General features: G+C 33.0%; 5 protein-coding genes across 5 annotated transcripts; 2 read left to right on the forward strand and 3 right to left on the reverse strand.

Moving 5' to 3' along the window:
- Window positions 1-9,979: 9,979 nt before the first annotated feature.
- On the forward strand, window positions 9,980-10,859 carry LOC108835088 (uncharacterized). Its single transcript, XM_018608392.2, has one exon. The coding sequence runs from the start codon at window positions 10,071-10,073 to the stop codon at window positions 10,653-10,655; it is 585 nt and encodes a 194-aa protein (XP_018463894.1). The 5' UTR covers window positions 9,980-10,070; the 3' UTR covers window positions 10,656-10,859.
- A 1,958-nt stretch (window positions 10,860-12,817) lies between these two features.
- Window positions 12,818-13,373, reverse strand: LOC108835089 (oleosin G-like). The gene has a single exon (XM_018608393.2). It carries the CDS (start codon window positions 13,371-13,373, stop codon window positions 12,879-12,881), a length of 495 nt encoding a protein of 164 aa, XP_018463895.1. The 3' UTR covers window positions 12,818-12,878.
- A 2,108-nt stretch (window positions 13,374-15,481) lies between these two features.
- LOC130512872 (single-stranded DNA-binding protein, mitochondrial-like) lies at window positions 15,482-16,573 on the reverse strand. The gene is made up of 3 exons (XM_057011309.1): window positions 16,032-16,573; window positions 15,757-15,857; window positions 15,482-15,664 (listed from the first exon to the last, which is right to left on the reverse strand). Exons 1-3 carry the CDS (start codon window positions 16,514-16,516, stop codon window positions 15,585-15,587), a joined length of 666 nt encoding a protein of 221 aa, XP_056867289.1. The 5' UTR covers window positions 16,517-16,573; the 3' UTR covers window positions 15,482-15,584.
- A 578-nt stretch (window positions 16,574-17,151) lies between these two features.
- Window positions 17,152-18,006, forward strand: LOC130512873 (early nodulin-like protein 21). The gene is made up of 2 exons (XM_057011310.1): window positions 17,152-17,450; window positions 17,537-18,006. Exons 1-2 carry the CDS (start codon window positions 17,261-17,263, stop codon window positions 17,881-17,883), a joined length of 537 nt encoding a protein of 178 aa, XP_056867290.1. The 5' UTR covers window positions 17,152-17,260; the 3' UTR covers window positions 17,884-18,006.
- Window positions 18,007-18,317: 311 nt separating this feature from the next.
- LOC130512871 (DEAD-box ATP-dependent RNA helicase 51-like) lies at window positions 18,318-22,065 on the reverse strand. Its single transcript, XM_057011308.1, has 13 exons — window positions 21,932-22,065; window positions 21,193-21,563; window positions 20,902-21,087; window positions 20,535-20,720; window positions 20,193-20,276; window positions 19,998-20,039; window positions 19,853-19,921; window positions 19,451-19,750; window positions 19,325-19,363; window positions 19,137-19,241; window positions 18,989-19,057; window positions 18,776-18,901; window positions 18,318-18,689 (listed from the first exon to the last, which is right to left on the reverse strand). The coding sequence occupies exons 2-13, from the start codon at window positions 21,529-21,531 to the stop codon at window positions 18,528-18,530; spliced, it is 1,707 nt and encodes a 568-aa protein (XP_056867288.1). The 5' UTR covers window positions 21,532-21,563; window positions 21,932-22,065; the 3' UTR covers window positions 18,318-18,527.
- Between the last annotated feature and the right edge of the window lie 3,201 nt (window positions 22,066-25,266).

Consider the following 25,266-nt stretch of genomic DNA (forward strand, 5'->3'; position numbering starts at 1 on the left):
TTTCAAATAATTACCATGATATTGTTATATATAATTAAAAATAATGGTATGACTGTTAAAACTTTAAAACCCAAGGGGACCTCAAAAGGTCATTAGGAATTAAACATTCAAAGTTTTCATATTTTGTACTTTTATATTATTTATTTATAAGTTATGTATTGTTTTATATGAGATTTTGACACTATAAGTCTATAACTATTGTTTCAGAAAATCACTAATGCCCCACAAGCTCTGTCGTTAATTTAAAAATAAACTTACATGATGTCTCAAGAGTGAAATCAGTTTTGGTTCTCTCTTTGCCAAGATAAACGTCTTAATTCACCAATGTCTATGGATTGTCAAATGACATCAGCGAAAACATTAAAAATATTAAACTAAAATTTATTAAAATGAACAGTGCTGTTTTCAAATAGAAAAACAAAATGACTTATCAAGAAACTGGTGTCCAATTCACCACTCATAATCTTATCGAATTGATCAATGAAAGAAACAAATCATCATTGACGTAATCAAACGAAATGTTGCCACCAAAAACATTTTATAATATTAATTTGTTGATCTGTAGCCACCAAATGCTAAAATAAATAAAAACCAATGGTTTTCCGGTCACCAACACGACATATTTCTTAAATGCTCAAGATTGTTCTTTCTACATGTTGCATGTGTTTTAAGCCCTGCATATGAAGAATAGTATTCAGAAAAACGAACAAAAACTTCAATATACATATTATAAATTAGACTGAACTCAACCATGTTGGTGACTGCGAGTATTACTTACATTTTGATCTTGCAAAAATAATCGCTAACCTTTAAGGAGCCAACATATTGGCTTTGGTATGTGTAGAGTTAGATTTTATGGCGAGTTTATTGATGAACTGGTGTAGAGTTATATATATGGACGACGACGACCTTGATGCCCAAACTCAAATCTTAAAGAAATCAACCAGAAAACCAAGAAATATGGTAACAAACTGATTGTCAAATATTAATTTATTTATAACTCTCATTTATTTTTATTTTTCTAAATAACCATACATATTCGTGATAAGTTACACAAATCTGGAACCGTTTTTTGCTTTTTTTTTTTTTCAGGAAAAACAATTTAATAAAAAGCTTAGATTAAATATAAATGCAGTGGCATTTTCTTGTAAATACTATTGAAATCAAGGTACTTCAAAAAAAACCCTTGGTGTTTTAATAGTATAGATTTCTTAGTGGAAAAAAAAAAAAAAAAAAGCTGTTTTTCACTAATGTCCCCGTGTTCCATTTGTATGCTAATAGAATCTTTGTCCCTCGCTAATATTGATAGCCTCATGGAAAATAAGTTTTTATCTGATTTGGTGCCACTTGAGATGACCTATATATTGATTTTCTGTCAAATCTTTAGTGTTGAGTTAGTTGTAGTCCAGCGTAGAAGTTTTTTAATTATTCGTAAAACATACAGCTCTGAGCAGACCACACTCACCATATGTTTGCAATAGTTTGCTTTTCCTAGGTAGCATGTGTTGTTGTGTACCTTGGTTCTCCATTTTTATTTGGTCTTCTGGTGGCTCCTATAAAACACATCCACATGAAAAATATCTACTAGAATTCCATCTACAACCTCATAAATTTCGTCATTTATTCAGGAATAGAATAAATACTGAAAAATATGTAAGCATCTGATACCGAGATAGTGACTGTAAATTTATAATATATATATATATATATATATATACTATATGTGAAAACACAATACATATGAGTCCTCTATAGGGTCATATCGGAAAATTGAATCAATTTGGTATAATATCATAATTCAACTATCAATATCAGAATTCGTTTAACAGTTTCGTAAATATGTTGGGATTCACGATATGTCTGAAATGTCTCGTAGTTGGTAATAACAACACACATGATAGTTGCAAGGCTAATGCCAAACATAAAAGACAAATGGGAGAAGATTTTTTTTCTTTGAAACTTAAAGGGAGAAGAGGTAGTTTTGTGTATGGATTGTAAAGTTTGATTTACTTGTTTTTGGTCACTGGATAAATAGTACAATGGAGGAAGAGTGTACACATGAAAGGTAGGATTAGAAGAAGTCCCCAACACGATGTGTCCATTAACTTTTAGAGAGGAATATGAAACACTAAAACTGTTTTAAAATGACAAAAGGGTTAAATGAGTGACGAGACATTTGAAAAGGATAAAAACGAATAAGTACACAGAAAAAAACGAAAGAATTCTACAAAATGTTATGCATATATGAAAAACACATTTATAATCTTTAACATTTCATGACGCACTGTTTATGTAAATATATATATATATATATATATATATATATATATTCTTACATCAACTCGATAATTATATCTCAACTAGTCGGCCAAAAACAAAGAAAAAAAACTAGTGGACCAAAACAAATGTCTATTTCCCAATACTGTGAAGTGGAATGCCAACATGTAAACACAATGATAATGCAATACTTGTGTAGACACTATTCCACGGAAAAGAATTCAAAATATAATTTATCAAAAGTATTTTTGGGTTTATTTTGTACAAACATAGTGAATATGAGAATATAGTACAATGTTAATAAAGCAAATCACTAGTAAGTTTACGTTGTTCTCAGAGGAAAGGAGAAGGAAACTTAGAGGTTATCTTAAACCACTAGGTTGCATTATTCTCAGAGGAAAAGATGGTATAAGAAAAAATGAAAAACAAAAACAAAATTGACTATATATAAGAATAAGAACAAAATCGAAATATGCAATGAAGTGGAATTCAAAAGTTGTCAAGATGTAATATCTCTCTGGAATTCAAAAAGGTGACAAGAAAAGAAATCTACGGAATCCGAAAATTTTAAAATAATATATACGTGGTGAAGAGTAATTAGAGAACTAACAGAAAGTAATTATTGATTAGTCATATAATTTTTCTTGTTGAATGTGGAAACGTCAAAAGATCAATTTGGAACAATTAGAGGGGACTAATCTAAGCAGAACAAAACAAAGAACCAAATGGATATGCAAGATTTTCTCTTCTCGATTCCTCTCGGCAAAGCTGTAAAAAACCCTAATAATAGAGCTGCACAAACTAGAAGAAATTTAGGAAACTGATGAAGGAAACAAAAATTATCTAAATCTGAGTTACCAAAAAGCCCTAGATCTCGATAGCGAGAAACCAGAACTTTGACTGTTATCACCAAAAATAAATAAAAACTAAAGAATCCGAACTTAGATGTACTTGTTAGAGATACAGATCTAGACGTATATATAAGAGAATAAGACCCAGATATTGCAAAATTAATTAACCCGACATTGTGCGTGTCTCTCTCTCTCTTATGTTTTCAAACCCTACTATAATTCAAAGCCCTAGTAAGAGAGAGTGTGGCTTTGAACGATAGATACCAACCCTACAAGTAGGAGTAGAGAAAGAACTAACTGTAGGCATCCGGCATCGATGGCGAATTTTAGGGGTCCGGCAAATATTCTTCAATTTTTTTTTTCTGTTTTTTCAAGGAAAGATTTCTATTGTTGTTTGAAGAAGTGAGTCATGAAGACCAGTCGTAGGCATTAGATGAGAAGTGGCTCATTTATTTTTCTTTTTTTTCAGTTGCCAAACAGTCATCGCATTTCTCCTTGGTGAGTGGCTCGTTAGGTTAATATAAGGCCAATCTTAAGTATCGTGTTTTGGCAAAAAAAAAAAAAAGTAATCTTCAGTAGTTTTAAACTTAATATCTATCATAGTAATGAACACCTTACTTTGTTCACGAATCACGGTGATATTTAGCGCCATGGCATTGTTTTCATGGCTTTTATTTTCTTTTCAGCATATATTGGTTTCTTTCTAATAATTTAGTTTAATATTTTTTTTTAACCAGAGACTTATTTATTCTAATATTTTAAGCCCGTAATCTCTTCGGATTGAAGATCACAGAAGATTATAGTAGAATTTTCCCGGTATCTGTGTTCGAGACTTTTCCTTTTCTGATTCTCTATATAGTACTTGTCATTATGGTTAATACATCTTTTTGTCTCTGCACACAAACTTTGACTTTGAACCAATTCAGTTTCTTTCTTTTTTTCCATTTTGTAATTTTTCCTTTGTTTACAATTTCAATACGATTGTCATGGTTTTTTCTACAGTTACATAACAAAACGCACCCAATTAATTAATAACAATTTGACATGCATAGAGGAAAAAGGAAAAAAAACTTGATTGCAAATAAAATTATAAACAAAAACCGATGAAACAAATTAAATTTCCTAGAAAATAAAAACTAACAATGTTAAATCGTGCCGTAAACATATAAAAATATACACAATCGTTTTCTAATCTATTATATTAAAACAAAAGTCATAACTTTTTTCATTTTTTGATATTTTCAAATAGACCATCTTCTAGAAAATTTATCAAATTTTGCATAATTTAACCATCATATCTTTTAATATCTTTATCTTTATTTAAAATAAAAATAAATATTGTTTAAGTAAATTTTAGGAAAATCTTTTCAGATTCATTTCAAAACTTACTTCCGAAAATTATTTAATTTAAAATTAAATTATCATAAAATATAAATTACAGTTTCAAATTATTTTTTTATTTATGAACGAAAATTAAATATTTTAATGATTATAACAATTTAAATTGATTAATTTTAAAACATTTAACAAAGATCTTTAAAAGATTTTGTCAAAAAAAATACATTTATATTTCAGATAAAATAATCTTATCCAACTACAATATATAATAGTTTCTCTTTTCAAAACTATTTTTTGTAATTTTGTAAAAAAATTGTTGTTTTAACGGTATCTCAAAATATTTCTTCTCTGTTATGAAGATCCAATTTAATTTAAATTCTATCTACATTTTCAAATTTAGAAATAAAACCGAATTATTTAAAATGATACTGTTACCTAATATTCTCAAAAAAAGTTTTTACAAAATTTATAAAAATTTATTGTAATAACATTATAAGCCACAAAATATAAGCCTTTAGATTTATATAATACACATAAATTACATTAATTTAGTGATATTTGTTATATGAATTAAAATGTTATAGTATATAAAAAAAATCCGCACGGTTGTGCGGGTTGAGATCTAGTTTAAACTTAAAGCTATATTTTGAATTTGTAAACTAAAAGCACCAATAATTTTAAATGCATTTTAAGCATGGTGTTAATATATTCCTTTCGTCGTTAGGAAGATTTTTTTTTTTGCTAAAGATATTCTCAGAAGATTTTTTTCTCTAATAATTCTCAAAACAAAAATTTCTTGAATCCGCTACAACTTCAGCATAACAGTTTTCCAATAAAATAGAAATGGATCCAAGGTAGTGAGTTGCATAATTAGTTTTGGTGGTGAATTTTGACTGGTCAGAGCATCTCCAACCTCACTATATTTTTCACTCTAAAATAGAGTTTAGAGTAAAAATGCTCTAATGGTACTCTATTTCACACTCTATAATAGAGTGAAAAATATGTTTACTCCAAATATAGAATAAATTATTTTTTTTTTGTTCATTACTCTATTTTCTACTCTAAAATAAAGTATCATTGGAGCAAACTCTATCTCTATTTTAGAGTAAAAATAGAGTGAATCCTTGGAGATGCTCTTATAGTGATTCACTTGATAACTGATGAGCTCGAAGCATAGACGACTGGTTACAACTTACAAGTCTTCATTTTTTTGGTACATCATATGATTCATATCACACATCTTCCTAAAGTGGTTTTCTGTTGGCCATTTAGTTCAAAATAAGAACACGATATCCAATGGCTACAATGGGTCAATATGGTAGGTATCGCACTAAAATAAACAGGCCCAAAACGTTAATCAATTTTAGATATATATGACTATTAACGTAACCCAAAGCCCACAGATTTTATCTCGTCTGCCCCAGTGCGGTCAGATCATATATATATGATATACTCCCTCTGTTTTTTTAAGATCCATATTCTAGAAAAAAAAATTGTTTTAAAAAAATACATTTTTTACTTTTTCAATGTATTATTTAATAAAAATCTGTTAACTTAAAAAAAAATAATTGTGTTTATTGGATTTTTATTGGTTAAAAATTATAGAAAATTGTTATTCACAAAAATCAATACATTTTTAATGTGATTTCTTAATATATGTGAAAAGTCTAGAATCAGGGCCGTCTCAAACTCTATAGAGATCCTGTTCAAAATAAAAAACAAGACCCTTTTCAAAAATGTAAAATCATTTATATATTTTCCCGATAAAATATTATTGTACCAATCTAATTTTTTTAATCTAAATAACACTATTTTCTAGTTTTTATGTAAATTCATCGACCAATTTTTTTTGGTTTGAATGGAAAATATATATTTTTGTTTTTAATTAAAAGTTTGATCAAAAAAATTTGATCAAAAAAATTAAAAGTTTATGAAAAAACTTCTTTGAAGATATGAATTTTCAGTTTTTTATGTTTTTATATCCATAATCAGAAGCTATAATCTAAAAAAAATAATAGAACAATAGAATATGTATAGTGGATAGACAAAAAAATTGTATAGTCTTAATTTCATTAAACAAGAAGTTGGAAACTCCTTTTTTTCTCGACGAAAGTTTAAACTAGTATTTCTTCTGTGTTTACTATTTCTTAGGAATATTAGTGAAAATTATATATTTATCTTCCTATTCATAATCACTAATTAATAACAGTTCCCTAAAAATAATCAAATTAAAATATTAACTTTCTAAACCTACATTGAATATTAAAACAAACACCAACATCTATTTTTTCACTTTCCAAAATATATAATTGATATAAATGATAATTAATTTTATTGCACTTTTGCTGATTGTGTTAACAAAATTAAATTTGTAATTTATATTTATTGGTTAATAGATACGAAAATTAAATTTAAATGATAGGTATCTGATTTTCTAAAATAAATGATTTTATATGTATAGCTATTACTAAAACAAAAACAAAAATTATGGACCCTCTAAAATTTTGGACCATGTTCGACCGCTCCAGTTGCACGTGCAAAAAGACGGCCCTGTCTAGAATATATATCTTTAAAAAACAGAGGGAGTATATAAAATGAAACAATAAAGCATAATAGTCTCTGCTCCATTGTGTTAAAAAAAAAAGTCTCGGCTCCTCAGTTTGATAATTTAATTAAATTCAACATTAATTGAATTCAACATGCACTAACTGATTATTTGGATAATAATATCTTGAATAGATGTGGTTGTGTTCTCACATGCTTAAAATATATAAAACGAGTAAACACACAAAGTTAATACCACGAAGTTATAAGAAAAAATGTACCAATAAGAACACTAAAATCTGAAAATAATTATTATGTGCATTGCAATGATCCAAAACGTGCACTATACGGTCAACAGTACTTGGAACCACGTAATGAGAAGATTCACATATTTGCTAATTTGGTTTCTTTTTACGTATCTAATAGAAAATTGTATTAGTTTAATACTGGTGAGCTTTGTATATACAAAATGAAGATAGTCCGAATAATCAAGCTCAAAAGTGATATAATAGTACTAGCTTTGAATTATATGGTTTTATTTGAAGTAAACATTTTGCGTTTATAGGGGGAGGCTCAGTGGCGGAGCCACCCCTTGGTCAGGGGGGTCACATGACCCACATGGTTTTTGTAGAAATAAAAATTTTGCTTGTATACTGGAGAAACAGAATTGAGAAAATGCTATATATTTAGTCTAATGACCCATGTAATAATGCTTATTATGAAATTGACCCTAGTGGAGGAGTAAGCTAGCTCCGCCACTGGGGAGGCTACCTAACACTTCCGATATCGTGCTTCCTAACTCCCCTTCAACAGCGATTCTTCTTTGTTAATTATTTGTACCAAACTATTTGAATTTAATAGTTTAACATTCATATTCCACCAATGTTGTTGAAAATGTTGTTATTTATGCCCCATAAACATATCGCGTTTTAGAGCATCTCCAACCTCACTCTATTTTTCACTTTAAAATAGAGTTTAGAGTAAGAAATGCTTCAATAGTACTCTAAATCTCACTCTATAATAGAGTAAAAAATAGGTTTACTCCAAATATAGAGTAAGTTATTTTTTTTTGTTCATCACTCTATTTTTTACTCTAAAATAGGGTACTATTGGAGCAAACTTCATCTCTATTATAGAGTCACTCTATTTTAGAGTAAAAAATAAAGTGAACCCTTAAAGATGCTCTTAGAACTTTTGGTAATATGATAGGGGTACTACTTGTAATGACTGAAAATAAACAGAAAACAAAACTTGATTAGTGGGTTAATAAAGAAATACAGGTCGTTCCGGTCAACTACATTTAGCGTCCCTTAATGTTCTAATTAATGGACCTTAATTAAAATGGCTAACCACCCACGTAAAGTGTTGGGTGTTTTTGTGATACGTTAATTTTATTGAGAATCAAGTGGACTATTGGACTAAATGAGATTAATTGTTCGTGTTGTGTTATTGTTTGACTGACACATTAAAGATCAAGTTGATGAGAAGCCAATTGGCAAATTGGGTCTACTATCTCTAACCATTTCCAATGGAACACAAAAATTTATTCTATATTTTACTTTAAAATATAATAATTCTATTATAGAGTTGGATTTGCTACAACAGTTTATTTTATAATAGAATTACTCTATAAACAGAGTGAACCATTAGAGCAAATCCAACTTTATAGTAAATTTATTCTATTTTAGAATCAAATATTGAGTAAATTTTTGTATATCATCGGAGATGCTTTAACCCAACCTGATCGATTTCATCTGGTTCGTGAGTGTTAAGACTTAAACACGTGTTTCGCAAAACACGTAAAGGCTAATGTAAGTCGTGAATCGTGATAATGAACTGCACTTTACTATTGTGACTAGGTTATAGATCGATCCAACACACATTACATTAAGAACTTTACACATTTAACATAAAGACCGTACCTAACATTTATTTATTTTACATCATGCTTGTTTTCAAAAACTACCAGTTAGGAGAGATCCTAATATAACAAAATTCATAAACTCCGCTATGTATCTGGCGGTTAATTTGATGTAAACTCTACCATATGAAAACGACCTCCTCATCTAAATTTATATGTACTCCCGCCTAATCTTAAAAAAAAGAAAAAACACTAGCTGTTGTTTGATTTGCTTCACTTATGTATTAAATTTCTGTTTCTTAATTGAAAGAGTCCTAACTAAAAAATGCTGACGTGATTTTGTGATAAACATGGAAGGGAGAAGTTATTGCACACCGGCCAACACCTTTGAGTGGGGTTTTCACCTCACTTTAATTGCGTGGCTGACATAGTGACATTTGCCCCACCAGTAGTGCTCGTCTTGATATACATGATCAGATTCAGACGAACAAAACTTAAACAAAATTATAATAATATTAATATGTAACTAGATATTACAAACATATAAAACAAAGCAAGTTTAAATACTTTTTGTTATGCCGAGTAGCTCATAGCCTAGTGGCTATTGACAGTTCCTTTGTGACCTTGGCATCAGGGTTCAACCCTCACCTCTGCCTCCTAAAGTGAGGCTCCCCCTGCTATGGGGCTTGGGCTTGGGCTATCGGGCTGGCCCGTTGTGGCCCGAAAAGTTGACAAAAAAAAAAAATACTTTTTGTGATAGAGCTCACAAATTGTAAGACCAGTACTATTTTTCATGGAATGAATCCAAACTACCTAGAGATCGTTGATGCATGTCTCTCGCATGCTCGTTAGGTTTCATACACAAAGCATATCTAATGCAATCATCGATCTCATATATTAAGAAGTCATAATCATTCATTCATTGATATCATATTATACAATACGAGATCATTACACGAAATCAAGAAAATGTCAACACAATAAAATATGTCAACGCATGGGCTACCGGATGAGCCGGTGACCTAACACATTTTCACATTAATGGACCCTACACTAACGCGTGGGTTTATATAAGTATGCGCAAATCAACCATTTCAGACAAAAGAGAAATCACATTAAAAGTATTGAGTTTAAACCTTTGGTGTTACAAAAAAAAAAAAACCTTTTTCTTATCACCTGCCGGAGAAAACGAGAGAGGCATGGAGATTTCGAGACCGGAACATGTTTCCTCGACGCACAAGCGTCTAAACATGAGTTTCATCGTATCTCTTATGGTACTTTGTGCTAGACAAGCAAGCCGAGTCTCCAAGAAGCTTAAACTCAAGCCAACTCGGAAGTCAACTCATCTCGAGGACCATCTCGAGAGCCCGAACTACGGCAAAAGCCCCGGCGGTGGAGAAAAATTTGGATGGAGTCCGGCGAGGGCTTTTTCGCCGATGAGAGCACGTCCGAAGGAGCTTCTTACGACTTTGAGCAACAAGGCCAAGATTATGGTTGGCCGGAAAAATAAAGCTTACGACGTCGGAGGTACACCGGCCAAGAAAAAGACGGCGGTGGAGATGGTGCTGGAGGAGGAAGAGGAGGAGTTTGGCATTTGGCAGAGAGAGATTTTGATGGGAGGCAAGTGTGAGCCGTTGGATCATTCAGGCGTGATCTACTATGATTGCAGTGGACATCAGCTAAAGGAACTGCCTCCGAGGTCGCCACGTGCCAATTTGGTGCCGGATCGACCGACCCGTTCGTATGTCGGGTCGATGTTGAACCCGACGGGAAAGGAAATGTAAATTTAGTTTGAGAATATGTTATGATTTTCTGTTTGGTGTGCTATGCGGTGAGTGGTAACTAAATCCTCTAGATGTTTCGTTCTTTGCTTGTTATTGGTAGATGATATCACAAATTTTATGCATATTGTTGTGTAATCTAATTACGTTTGGAAAATTAAAAAGTTTAGTGAAAAATCAAATACAATAAAAGGCAAGTTTTATTTATTAACCGTTCATTAACATCTAAAGGCATGCAAAAAAAGAGACTATATATGGGTTGGTGATTTATATATTTAAAGTTTGAATCCATTATGCGATAGAAAGGCTTCAACGATGGCATTACTAGCCGTGTTGATGATTACAAAATACAAACGACAAGTATTTACTTAGACCAAATCAACGGCTAACGTCCGGCCAAATTTGGGTGTTGACTTGATGGGCGGAGGCTTTTTGTCTGGTGACTTTGACCTCGAATCTTAACATAAAGAAGTGAATCCAAGAAAAAAGTAGCGGTTAAAATGATTTCAACTACCTTTAGATTCTTAATTATGCCTGCTACTATTCTTTAGTCTTTATATCCCTAGTGTCACGTTCGAGCTTATATATGGTTTTCTTTGGCGTATGAATCATCAATTAATGACTGATTACTACAACAGCTCACGAATCAACAAACCACAATCTAGGTGAAGTCTGGACGGCTAGATTTTTGTTTCTTAGCCACCAATTCTATGAAGTGCATGCGTGAAATTTACAATTAAGATATTTTTCTTTATAAAAGTTTTGGAATCTTTTCAATCTGTTAGGCTAATATCAGTGAGCATAGTTTTAGACTAATTCATGAATAAGCTTTTACCTTTCCAATTTTTGTACTCATATTTTTTATTCTGTAGACGGCATACAATTTAATTCAATCATAACATATTTGCATCCTTCTGTATTCCTTTTCTTTTTCTTTAGAATCAATCTAGCTATATTTTTTTGCTGGTCAGAGTTTCAACTTAATTATAAATACAAAACAATTCAAGGATGGTCAATTTTCATGTTCAGGAGACGTATGATTAGGATCGTAAATCATTTTAAGGAATATAAGGTTCTAGTTAATTTAACTTGAGTTTTTTTCTTAAACTTTGACGAGACTGCATTTTATAATGAGAAAAAGATAAAAATAACACAAAACCAAATTTTTGTCACAAAAATAACATCATAAAGAGGAAAATGACCAAAATAAGTTTTATTGAAGGGTAAATATGCATTTATAACCTTTGGGTTAATTAATTTACAACTTAGGGTTTTAAAGTTAAGGGGTGGGGTTTTAGTAATGTGTTCAAATATTTAAAAATAAAAAATAAATATTAAAATTTTCAAAACAAAAAGGTACTATTTTGGTTATTTTTTTTTGTGCTATTTTTGTGACAAAACTTAAAAAGTGTTATTTTAGAGATTTGCCCTTTTATAATCATACAAATAATTTTCGTAATTAGAAAAGGACACAACAAGGATCGATGGAAGATGAGAAAGATACTCCTTATATCTATCATGCACTACTTAGAAAACGCAATCTTATTATTAGATGATGACTATCAATTGTATAGTTTATGATAGTTATCATCTGGTTTATATTGTATACTCTCGTCATTCTTCAGAAAATTTTATATAGCTGAAAGACATTTGAGTATTTGACCATATAAGTATATCTTTAAAAGAAAGTAAACTATTTGCCAAAAGTAGGATTTTCATTTCAAGTGACGAACAACCAAAATCTCAGAGTTAGTACATAACCAGATATTCATTTTTATAAACAAAAATAAAATAACAAAATGTAATATTAGTACCATGCATGAATCGTGTTCATCCTCCATAAACAGAAACTAAGTTATTTTACCCAAAGTCGGGGTTGTACACAGGGAAATGAAACATTTTTAATGGATCCCCTCGATCTCCATTTCAAAAAAAGAAATGAAGTATATATTGATATGATAAAGTTAACACATAGTGTATAGAATAAAAAACAGTTGATTAAATAAATAAAAAATTGTTTGCTGAAAAATAAAATAAAAATTGGGTCAGTCTTATTTTATTATAATTTAAGTAAAAAACACATTCATAAATCTATGGATTTTAAAATAAAAGTTTTTGTTCGTATAATTTATGAAAAGCTTAAGATAATTTGTAAATATGTTTGTTTCGAATAGCGTGACCGGGCTTTGATCTTACCCTCAACCAGACAATTCGGACCGGTTAAAGTTAAGCACCAGGGGCTGCATCTTTAGCCCTACCGTGGAAGTATCCACCGTACTCTCTAGCGTAATCTTTAACGTGCGAGGCTGTGTCATAGATCCGACCACGTGCGTAATCCATTTGATCCGATCCAGCCGGGTGCATTCCCCGGAAATAACGGTACGTCCACGATACGACAGCCACGGCTCCAACAAGAAATCCGGCGACAGCAAAGCAGCCGCCAACAAGGATAAAACCCGGAAGCCAGATCGGACCCGAGATGATTATCAACGGAAGAAACGCAATGAAGCCGAACGCTGTGGCTGTCACGGTTACACCTAGGAGGAAGGTGAGGAGCCCACCGGATATGAAGAGAGCTAGGAAACCAAAGAGATGTGAGGATGTTGGTGAATGAGATCGGAAAAGGTGAAGAAGAGATGCATAAGGACTGTTTCTTTGGGTGGTGTTGGTACCGTAGGTGGGCCAGTATTGAGACTCGCCGTTAGAGAGCGTTTCCGCCATTATAGATTGTTGCTTTTGTGTAGGTGACAGAGATAGGAAAGGTTAAAAACAAATGTATGACAAATTCAGCTTTGAGGTAAGCTTTCATGCATGGTTTGCAAACACGTGGAGATTGGTCTTTGTTTCCATTGTTTTAAACCGATACTAGATCTTGACCCGTGCGACCGCACGGGTATTAATTTTCAATTTTAGTTTTTATTTATTTATACTAAATAGTATATTTATAATATTTGATCGTTTTATAATGATTAAGCAAGGGATAAGTATTTGGGTATCCACTCGAATTCAGTTAAAATTTATTCGGATTTGAGATTTTTGAGTTTAAAGATTCTAACTCTATTCGGGTATTTATAAACTTTGGTTCCGGTTTGATTTAGATCTTTGCGGGTTTGATAACCCGTTTAAATTATTTTTAAATTTTCAAAATTTATATCTCTTTAAATATCCTTCAATCTAAAAAAATATAACATGTAAATTTGAGTAATGTAAGCTAAAGTACCTAAATTAAAAATTAAAATAAATATAACTTGAATATTTGGATGACGTACATATATATATATATATATATATTTTAAATATTTTTGGTGTTTTGATTATTGTTTATCTACTTTAGATGTTTACTTTTGACTATTTTTTATATTTCAAATCAACTTAAAATAGCTTATATCTTGGATATTAACTCGAAAAATAGCTAACATATTGAAGTATATAAATGTGATTTAAATAAATTCGAATATCCGAAACATTTCGTTCAGATATGGTTTAGTTATGGTTCTCTAGATACCAAAATGGTAAATCCGTTTGGATATTATCTAGTTTAAATTTGGTAATACTTTTTCGTTTAGATTTGTTCAATGAAGAGTTGATATTGTAATTTCCATGAATTGTTTGTCCAATAAAAATGTAATTTTTTGAATTTGACATTGATTTAATTGAGAAGTTAATGAAGTGTAATTAATATAGATTTAATTTTAGAAAACACATTAATATAAGTGGAAAAGACAAAGTATTAAAATAGAAAGTATTATTTAATTGTGTATTTAATTCAATTTTAATTTTGGAAAACACATTAATTAAAATGGAAAAGACATAATTAAAATAGGAATATTATTTAATATCAGTGGCATGGAAGTGTAAATAACACTGAAAACTAAGGGGTATTCTATATGTGTACTTCTCTTTTAATAATATAGATTTTGGTTTAGATTCGGTTACTTTAAACATGTATTTATTTGCCAAAAAAAAAGACGATGTAAAAGGGCTGGTGAAAATTGAAGAACACTAAACAAACCTCCAAGTTACAAGAAAAGACAAAAGCTACAACACCTCAGATGACAATTCGTTTGTTAAGGATAACTCATAGCCAACACCTCTAAACTTAGAAGAACTTGGCTGCTGCATCTTACTTGAGATCTATTTTTTTTTAAAACAAAACTCTGCCTACAAGAAGAAGAAACAGAGATTAAGATCTATTTTTTTCCCCCAATATATGTATAATGCTACATCCGAGTAAAAGAAATCAATATTATATTCAATACCGTTTCTACGAATAGCAACCTCTATAAACCAAACCACTGCTGGATCAGTAAAAATCTTCTTCTCCAGATTAACCTCCAAGTAGACAATTGTTATTATATAAGAATACAAGAGATGTTATTAGTTTTTGACACTAACATGAAAAAAACAAGCTAACCATCTTTGATTCTATCAACTAAAACTGCTTAAAATCCCATCTTTTTCACCTGCAAGACTACACGTATATGACTCAGTTTGTAGAAAGATAGATTCATCTACTTCTCTTTAACACATAACATCAGAATTGAAAAATAATAATGAGACTCACCGGTAGAGAGCGTTTCCACCATTTTAGAGTGATTGTTACTTTTGTGTGGGGGACAGAACAGAAAATAATGAGACTCACCGGTAGAGAGCGTTTCCGCCGTTTTAGAGTGATTGTTACTTTTGTGTGGGGGACAGAACATAAAATGGTACAGATTCGGCACTGATGTAGTATTCATGCGGTTTGCAGACACATGAAGATTGGTCTTTGTTTCCATTTAGATTTGGTTAATTTAAACATGTATTAACTAAGTTTATTTGCCACACAAAAAAAAAGAACAATCTAGTGACAATTGAAGAACAATGAGCAAAACTTCAAATTACAAGAAAAGAAGAAAGCTACAACAATTCAGACAATTTGTTTGTTAAGAATCAATAATAGCCAACGCCTCTAAGCTCAGAAGAACTTGGCTGCTGCATATCACCAGTTTTTCCTAAAAACACAACTCGGCCTACATAAAGAAAAAAACAGAGATCAAGGTCTAATATTTTCCCCCAATGAAAGATATGTACAATGCTACATCTGAGCGAACAAAATCAATACCGTTTCTACGAATAGCCACCTCTCTAATGCGTCGAACCAAACCAGTGACCGGATCAGTGAAAATCTTCGTCTCCAGATTACCCTCCAAGTATACAATGGTGCTGTTGTATTATAAGAACACAAACATGAAAAGCAAGCTTAACATTTTGATTCTAGCAACTAAAACTCGCTTTAATGTTTCTCCTTTTTTACCAATTCAGACAAGATTCTTTCTGACATAAATCTCAGAAAATCAAAAACACCATCACATAACCTCATCAGAAGAGATAACTAACCCGGGTTCAACGTTCTTTAAGACAAGATCAGCCAAGCGTTCAGGGTAAACAGAGACACGGTGCCACTGCACAGCGGAACGATTCGCATACTCTCTGGGGTCCTCATTAACCAACGGTCTCCGGTTATTCCTGATCCCACCTGTTCCGACAGAGAAGAGAGTAACCGTTCTCCCACTCTTGAGCTTCTTCTGAAGAGGAAGCTGCCCCACTTGCCCCACCAAAATCGCCTTGAAAATGCCGGCGTCGAGGCCGTTCTCGAGAGGACGCTCCTCCATCACGCGATCTTCTCCTCTGGAGAATCGATGGCTCGGATCTGGAGAAGCGTTGGGTTCGTGGGGCGATTCGGTGTCTGAGATGGAGGAGGAGGATGATGACTCGTCGATGTTGGTGCAGAAGGATCTGGGAGATTGGGAGAATCTGGGGTTGGGGTTGGATAGGAGAGATCGGTAGAGTCTTCTGGAAAGCGTAGCCATTGAGTTCGCCATTTTTGAGCTCGGATGTTTGGTTTCTGGGTTTAACGTCTTAAACCCTAAAGGGATCAAAGTGGAGAAGGTAATTAGAACGTTTTGGTACAAAGGGCCTATATTATTTGTAAATTCAATATTATCTACGAAAACTTTACGAAATTAAAATTACAACCCTGTTTTGAACATTTTAAAAATGGTCAACGAGAACTTTTTTTTTCTTTTTTTGTCAACGAGAACTTGCTTTTACGCACACGTTTATTTTTAGATTTTCATAGATTCCGCTACAATACGAAATTATAATTTAAATAAGTTTATGATAATCTAGTTTCAACAAATAAATTATTTCTTTTTTTTTTGTAAAATAACATTTGATATATAGATTAATCTATAGTATTTTTTTAATAGATGTAGTTATATATCCGAGAGCAAACCATGCATAGGTGCTCAATATTAAATTGATCGTAAGAATTCTTTTTGGAAACACACACAATTTTAAGTTTTGTAGTTCAGAACCCGAAAAATCGGATATTCCTCAACAATTTCCAAGTCATAATGTTTTCACAAATGTTTTGAAAAAGAGAGTAAAATACGAAGTCAAAATACATTAATTATCCCTCAAGAAGTGGACAAGACTAACAGACCTCGATGGTTTCACTCTTTTTAAACTCCAAAGCCTCAAAGCATTCACAAGCCATAAGAGCACACAGAGAGAACCCTAGAACAAAAATCAGCCCCCGTAACTTTGATTTCCAAGAACAACAAATGAGTCCATCTGAGAAGATCACTCTTGTTACTGTTCTTGTTTCATTTTATATGTTTTCATGTGTTTCAAGTACTGAACTTGAAGTTGGAGGAGAAGATGGTTGGGTCGTACCAAACTCTAACAAGTCTCACGGGGATATGTTTAACCAATGGGCTTCTCACAACCGGTTTAAAGTCGGCGACACTATCCGTAAGTATTTTTTTTATTCTTACTTTTTATCATCTTTACTTTACATATATGTTAACTTTTTGTGAGGGTTTTTTGTTTTGGTGAAGGTTTCAAATACAAGAAAGACTCAGTGTTGGTGGTGTCAGAAGACGAGTACAAGCAATGCAAGGCCACTAAACCGCAACTCTATTCCAACAACCAAGACACCGTCTTCAAACTAGACCGTCCTGGTTTGTTTTACTTCATCAGCGGTGTCTCGGGCCACTGTGAAAAGGGTCAGAAGATGATCATTAAAGTCATGGAGACCGAGTCTTCGCCAGATTCTCCTCCTCCTTCCTCACCTTCTTCTCTCCCGGGTTCAACTCACAAGAAGAGCAGTGCGTTAAAAACCGCTGTCAAGTTCACTAGTTCCTGCTTTGTGGTTCTTATTGTTTCGGTTTTGGTTTGGCATTAGGGCAGATTTTAGTTCCGGTTTAGCAATTTTTTCTCTTTTTTTTTCTGAACATCTCAATTTGTTCTCCTCAAGTTCTCAAGCAATGATTATTCCAAATAACTACAATGACCGGACCGGTCCAGGTTTCAATCAACATGCTTTCACTTTCCTTGTGGTATAATTTTTACTACTTATGTGGTTTTTCTACAGTTTTTTAATATGCAGTTTTCATACTTATTAAAAAACATTTAAAATTTTGACAACAAATGCATTATTTTCTGTGTTTACTTATTTTTTATGATTTTTAACCAATTAAAATTTATTAAATATAAATATTTTTTTTAAAGTTAACAATTTGTCAGATTATTATGTACATTGAAAATGTAAAATATAGATATTTTAGAAACAATTTTCTTTTTACAAAAAAGATGAATCATTATGAAAGGGAGGTAGTATTTCATAACCAAATAATCTCTATAGAAAGCTGCCATTAGTTGATTAAACCATTCTTATAACAAAACAGAGAGATCTGAAGTATTGAAAGAAACATAACATCCAAACTAAAAAACCACACAGTACTGTTGAGGCAAAACTTGGTGGTGATTCATAAAACACTTTTTGATCCAACGAGAAGGAAATAATCTTTAATTTGGTCACAAGACACTTCATGCCGCTTTGGGAGTGGACTTGCCTTTGCCATAGGGAGTGTAAGGAGAGAAGCCATTGCGACCTTGCTGATTCCTCGCCTTCCTCACCTTCCCAGCTCCGCTTTCTATGTTCAGATGCACTTTTGGCGGCGATGAGAAGCAGAACGATAGAGCAACCGCCTGTGACATCATCCCAAGACAAAAATTTGATAACCAGCTTCTCTCCTAACCTTGCAAGAACAATAGTATTATTTGTGTAACAATACCTGAAGATCAAGCCGGTGAACGTTAAAGATGTCTTTCAGAGAATGTGAATTGTATGCTGCGATATAAGCTCTGTAGGCTTCCTTGGCTATCTTGTTCAGGTTATAGTCCTTGGCAACATACTTCTCCTGCAGGAAAAGAACAATAAACAATGTTCTTAGAAATGCAAAAGTCATTCACCAACAAAAAAAAAAAGACTGAATCAGAACAATTACCAGAGCAGATCTAACATTCAAAAGCTTCTTCTCATTGAACTCAAGCTCCTTTACAGGTACTTTTGCAGCCTGCGGGTTTAAGTACAAATCAGTTAAAAACAAGTAGGTTTTTAACCATAAGAAGATTCTAAAAAAACCCATCCCATACCTTAAGGTATCGAATAAACTGAAGCTCTTCAGGGATCAAGACAAGCAATGCCTTTCCCTTTGCTCCTTCTCCCCGGGCTGTTCGACCAACCCTGTGAATATATTCCTGAAAACAACATCAACATTCAACCATCAGCAATCTAACATAAAGGGATGTAGAAAAGCAGAGGAGCTAAGTATATCTCCTACCGTTGGCTTGTCTGGAGGATCATATTGTATAATCCAGTCCTACATATAACAAGATTCAACCACAATATGATTTTAGTATACTATTGACTTGTTGAGTATATAAACGCGTAATAATCAAATACGTACCACGGCAGGAATGTCGAGACCACGAGCAGCAACATCAGTACACAACAGAATACCTTTTTCTGCTTTCATAAAGTCGAAAAAGGTTTTAGTTCTTCGGTTCTGATCCAGTCCTCCATGGATGTCACAGCTGTCCACGTTGATAAGCTTCATGATTTCGGCGTGGAACTGCACCGACTTGCACGTCGAGAAGAAGACCATTATTTTCTTATTCAGGTTCTTCTTCAAAAAGGAAATTAGAAGGAGAAGTCTCTTTTCGCTCGGAACAACGCAGTAGCCTTGCTCCAATCCTTCGTTCGTCACCTAACAGTTTCAGAAAACTTATTTAAGTAAAAAATCTCAAAAGGCATGGTGGTCCTTAAATTTTTTTAATCACCAGAGTTGTGTTTCTTGTGATTGATATACCTTGCGTCTACCATCATCGACATCAACAAGAACGGGAGACGTCAATGACACCCGAGCAAGATCTTGAACCTGCAACGATTCAAAAAAGAGTACAAAAAATATTAAGTACTAATAACGACACTACCGAGGCTTAACAGGCAAATACCTTTGAAGTCTGGGTGGCAGAGAATAGTGCCGTTTGCCTAGTCTGCAGAAACATGGTAAAAACTTTAATCAGCACAAACTCCAAACCATAAGTAATGCTAAACTTTAAACAAAAAAAAATCAGCAGAAATATTTGAATTTTTATTTAGTTTTCTCACTGGATTAACCTTTTAAGTAAGAGAGAGAGATAACTTACCTTTGGTAGAATTTTTAGAATCTTATTCATGTCTTCCTCAAAATTTTCTTCCAGTATCCTATCAGCTTCATCAATCACAAGCCACTGCAACGCAATTTAGAGGAACATATATAAAGACAGATATCCATTAGAATCATATACACAGCTTAAAATAGGACCAATCACATTTCAACTAATAGTATGAGTACAACCTAGGCTAATTATTATAAGCCAAACATTCAGTAGTTTTCCCTCTCTAGGCGTCAGAATGAATACAACATAAGCTGCTGAGTACAATTCATCTACTTGTCAAAAACAAGACAAGAAGATGCGCCAAATTGGAACAATGAAAAGGGACAGTACCTTTAGGTGTTTAAAGATGAAGCCCTTGGTATGTTGAAGATGGTCAAGAAGACGCCCAGGAGTTGCTATCAGCAGATTTGAACCATTCGCAATACGTTGTGCTTCCGACCTTCTGTTATTTCCGCCAATAACCATGCTGACAGTCAGAGAATGATGCTTCACTAGCTCCTCCGCCACATTTTTAGTCTGAGATATCAAAAACTAGTACGGTGAGAAATTGGGGGTGGGAGATCGCAGAAAGGTACAACAACATTCACACTTTACAATTACAATTGAGTAAATCTACATGAAAGATGAGAACCTCAAAGAATTGTTCTACCTTCATCTACTCAAAGTGATAGTATGGTAGATAAAGAAGGGAGTTTACCTGAATAGCAAGCTCTCTTGTGGGGCAAATAACGATGACACCAGTCCCGTTGCGAGGAGAGAAACGCTCTTTAAAGAGCAATTCAACAGCCGGTATGAGGAAAGCAAGGGTTTTACCAGAACCCGTCCTGGCAGCACCAAGAACATCTTTGCCCTCCAGAAGTGGAGGAATCGATCCAGCTTGAATCTAAAATGATAGCAAAATGATCAAGAGACTTATAAACATGTACACAAGAGAGTGCTTAGCAAATCTGATTTAAACATGAACAAAAAGGTTAAAGATTTAACGTACTTGAGTCATGTGCTTGAAGTCCATGGCCTTGATAGCTTCGAAAGTCTGCTCAGACAGGTCAAGGGATTCAAAAGTCTCGTTAGTCATTATCCCTTTCGCCACAACCACCATCTTCTCTTCTTCTTCTTCTTCTTCTTCTTCTTCTTCTTCCTTGTCTTCGGCTTTGCCTCTCCCCTGCAGCTTCTTCACTTTCTTCTCTTTGATTTCATCTGCGTTTTCCTCTACGTTGTGGGTTTCTTCTTCTACTTCCGCCTTTTGAATCTCGTTCTTCTTACCACGGTTACGCTTTCTCATCCTCTTCTTCAGCTCTCCACCGGAGTTCTTCTCCAAATCAGCCATGTCTGAGCTCTAAATCCTAATCAGTCAACTCTCTGCAGCAAAATTACATATATATATATATCAACAATCTGTGAAAGAGGGTCACTTCTAGACAGACAACAATACAAGGCCACTGAAACCAATGTTTCAACAACAAACGGATGTCCGTAAAACAGGTCATGTGTCGTAATCATTATTAGACTCTAAAAACCGTCAATTTCGATTCTCGCATCCAAAAATTGTAAATTTATAGACCAAACTAACTAAGATGCGCAAAGTTTGTAAGAGCTCGTGTATTACACAATACAACAGAAAACAAAATTAGGTTTTACGAAATCAGCAGTAGTATGATTTTCTCTGATCGATAACAGAGCTTCGGAAAGGAACTGCTACTGGAAGACTAAGCAGTAAATAAACTTACATGAAGAAAGGAAGCTACTTGAATGTTGCGACAATAGTGAAAGAGTGATACCGCGGCGGAGAGAAAGAAAAAAGGACAAAGGTTTAGGGTTTGACGACTGTTGCAACTTATAACCTTTGAGTCTTGGACTTGTTTTTTTTTTTTTTAATAAATCTTTTTTCTTTAAATTAAAAGGATAAATAATCTTAATTCCGCCCCCCTGATAAGTAGTAATGTTTCAATTCCGACCCCAAATTAAAGTTTCAAATAATTTTACCCAACGTTATTGTGGAAAAATATATCTCGGTAAAATGAATATGTGCAAAATTTTATAAATCCATAATGCTTTACGATGTGTCTTATCAAAAATTTATTCTTCCAGTAGAAAACTTTAACATGAAATGATTATTGATATTGTAAAACTCAAACGCTATTAAAAATATTAAGGTAGTTAACAAAAAAAAAACACAGTGTTTTGCAATCTCTATGCATAACATTAATTTTCTCAGATACCAACTCTGAACTCTCTGTATACAGTATACTGTGTTTTGCTCATTCAGAGACACTAATCATACATACATGTAACGGAGATGAGCAAAGTTTGTATCTCGTTTGTGAAAATCATATTCATAGAATATAGTAATTTTTTTTGCTTGCCAAACAGTATCCGAGGGGTTGCATAAAAATCTTTAAAGCAGTGCAATCATTGATGATTTCAACTGTAGTTTTTATATGCACCTCAACATCTTAATGTTTCTCGCTAGCTTCTGTATACTTTTACCCTACTTTTAACAAAATCAACCATCTACACTTTTTAACTTGTACATACTTTGTAGCAACGACGAAATTCTACAAGTGGCACGCTAATATAATACACCCTTTTGGTAAAAGTATTATATATTATCAAGATTTTCAATTTTTGTACCGAAGACACAGACATATTAGTAGCAGAGTGCAATAATAAAACCTAAACAGAGTATCTAACAACAGAAATTACTTAAACAAGAACAACAGAAATTACTTAAACAAGAACAACAGAAAACAAAATTCTAGGCTGAGCACCAACAAACAGTGAAGGACCCTAGGAAAAACAAGAGCGGAATGGGGACCTAGTTGCCAAGAGCACACTAGAAAAAAGGTGACCTCAAACCTTGAAACACACAGCGTCCACAACTTCTAAACCATCCACTCCACACATCAAAAGATTCAAAACAACCGCAAGGGAATCGCGATATTGGATTCGCAAGCTTATCCAACATCACCTTACCGGCAGCAGGAGAAGGAGTCCGCAGCCGACGAGGCCGTCGTTCGGAAAAGCAAGCTGAAGATTGATATGTTTCCAACCCACCTAACCGGAAACGTTTACACTCCTTTAACCAAGGCCCATATAGAGCAATGGGACCGGAATGGCACACCGTTTCCGGAACAGACAACCGTTGGACAAGGAATTAAGCCGATAGCCCAACTGAAACCAAGCTCAAGAATACACACCATTCTTCATAGAGCACACAATTAAACGGTCTCCCCCACTACTTGGATATACCCGGATACACCTATAACAGTCTTGGATTCTGTGATAAGATAATAATTCACACAGGAGAAGCATTATAACGGTTAAAGCTTCAAGTTCTGCTCACCAGAAGGGACTTCAAAAGGTGGTTGGCTTCCCAAGAACACTCACGCTTCGTCTTGGTTTCAAGACTGCGGTTTAAGAGATTAAAGTTGCCAGTCTATGGGAGGAATCCCCATTTGCCCGAGTAGCTGGTTTGGTCGAGAGAAATGTCTGTTCAAAGCCTTTGGGTCAAAGGTGGAGTATTAATGTTAATTCAGCATTTGGTCAATATAAGCGCATGCAATGCACAGACAGTTTCTTGCAGTCTCAAAAGAAACACAGGTTACATTATGCATGTATTAGGCAGTAGAAACTAAATAAAATGTTTACAGGAGTGAACTAACCTGCAGTTGAAAAAAGCTCTATGCGCAGACAAACCAGATGACTGAGCTCAGTGGCGAAGCTAAGATTATTCTTTACATGGGTCATTTTATTGAAGTAATTATGTAACAATATTAAAACAATTATATTTTAAAATTATTACTAAATATAATTTAAAAAGTAAAACAAAATAATATTAGTATTGTTATGAATCTATGAGTTACAATTTTTAACTAAAATATTAGAAATATTAATTTTGAACAAAATATATGAGTATTTTATATTGTTTAATATTAGTGAGTGAATAGGATATGTGTATTACTTTTGATTCTCAAATGCTTTATTTATATAACATATATTATAATATTATATACATATATATATATATATAGTACATAAGAGAAAAAATAATCAAAAAGATTTTAAAAGCTAAGAAATGATTAAAAACAAAATAAGCAAATTAAAAGGAAAACAAAGACCATAACAAGATAAAAATAACAATGGGGTCAAAAGTAAAGTTTCACATCGAGACAAAGGGTCAACATAAATAAAACTTCAATCAAATTATACCACAATTACTTAATATAGATGAAGAAAAAAATTGTTGACAAAAAAAATGAACAAAAAAATTAATAAAAAATCACAGGGTCAGTGTAGGTCAAAGCTAGAAGGTTTACAGAGATGTGTTTACTGAAGATATTAATGAATCTTATTCATGAAAATAGCTTAACGTTTACAATGTTTCTCTGCCATATTTATACAAACGTTAGAGAACAATCTAGACTTCTGACAGGTGTCTCTGACAGCTAGCAATCCTGATAAACAAGGGCTTTATATCTGTTGCTGGGCTGCATTGTGTAAGGTGAGAAAACCGTACGTTTTGTCGTTCTACTTTTTCATTGACTGAGTTTATTACTGTTGATCTTTGTCTTGCAGCTGAAGTTTTGAGATGTGGGCTTCAGGAGAAGGCCCAACGTCTTTGTTGGGTGATCATGTAATGATCTGTTGGAAAAGCTGAACCCTCTCAAATATACATAGTTTCGCCACTGCAAAAGCTGCTATGAATATATGATTTATTTTCTATCAACCAGCTGTAATTATCCGAAATCAATCTAAATCGTAAAAACTCTAGAAAACCTCCTCATGTCCTTAAGTCAAAATAAAATTAATCATTTATAATAAAACATTGAGACTAATTAATTATGTTAGTTGGACTAACTAATTATGTTAAATAAAAAATATGGTACTTGTATCAAAATATATATGTAAAAACTGTTTGTTTCTCACTCAGTGTCAACGGAGATAAAATGATTTTATTCGAGATAGTGTCGATCTTCATTAATAAGAAGATTACAATGTCCACCACTATACATGTGTCGTGGAGTAAGCTCATTATGTTCATATCTTCTGTTTCAATGCATTA

Source organism: Raphanus sativus, chromosome 5, assembly GCF_000801105.2.
Source record: "Raphanus sativus cultivar WK10039 chromosome 5, ASM80110v3, whole genome shotgun sequence".
In the NCBI taxonomy this organism is placed as follows: Eukaryota; Viridiplantae; Streptophyta; class Magnoliopsida; order Brassicales; family Brassicaceae; genus Raphanus; species Raphanus sativus.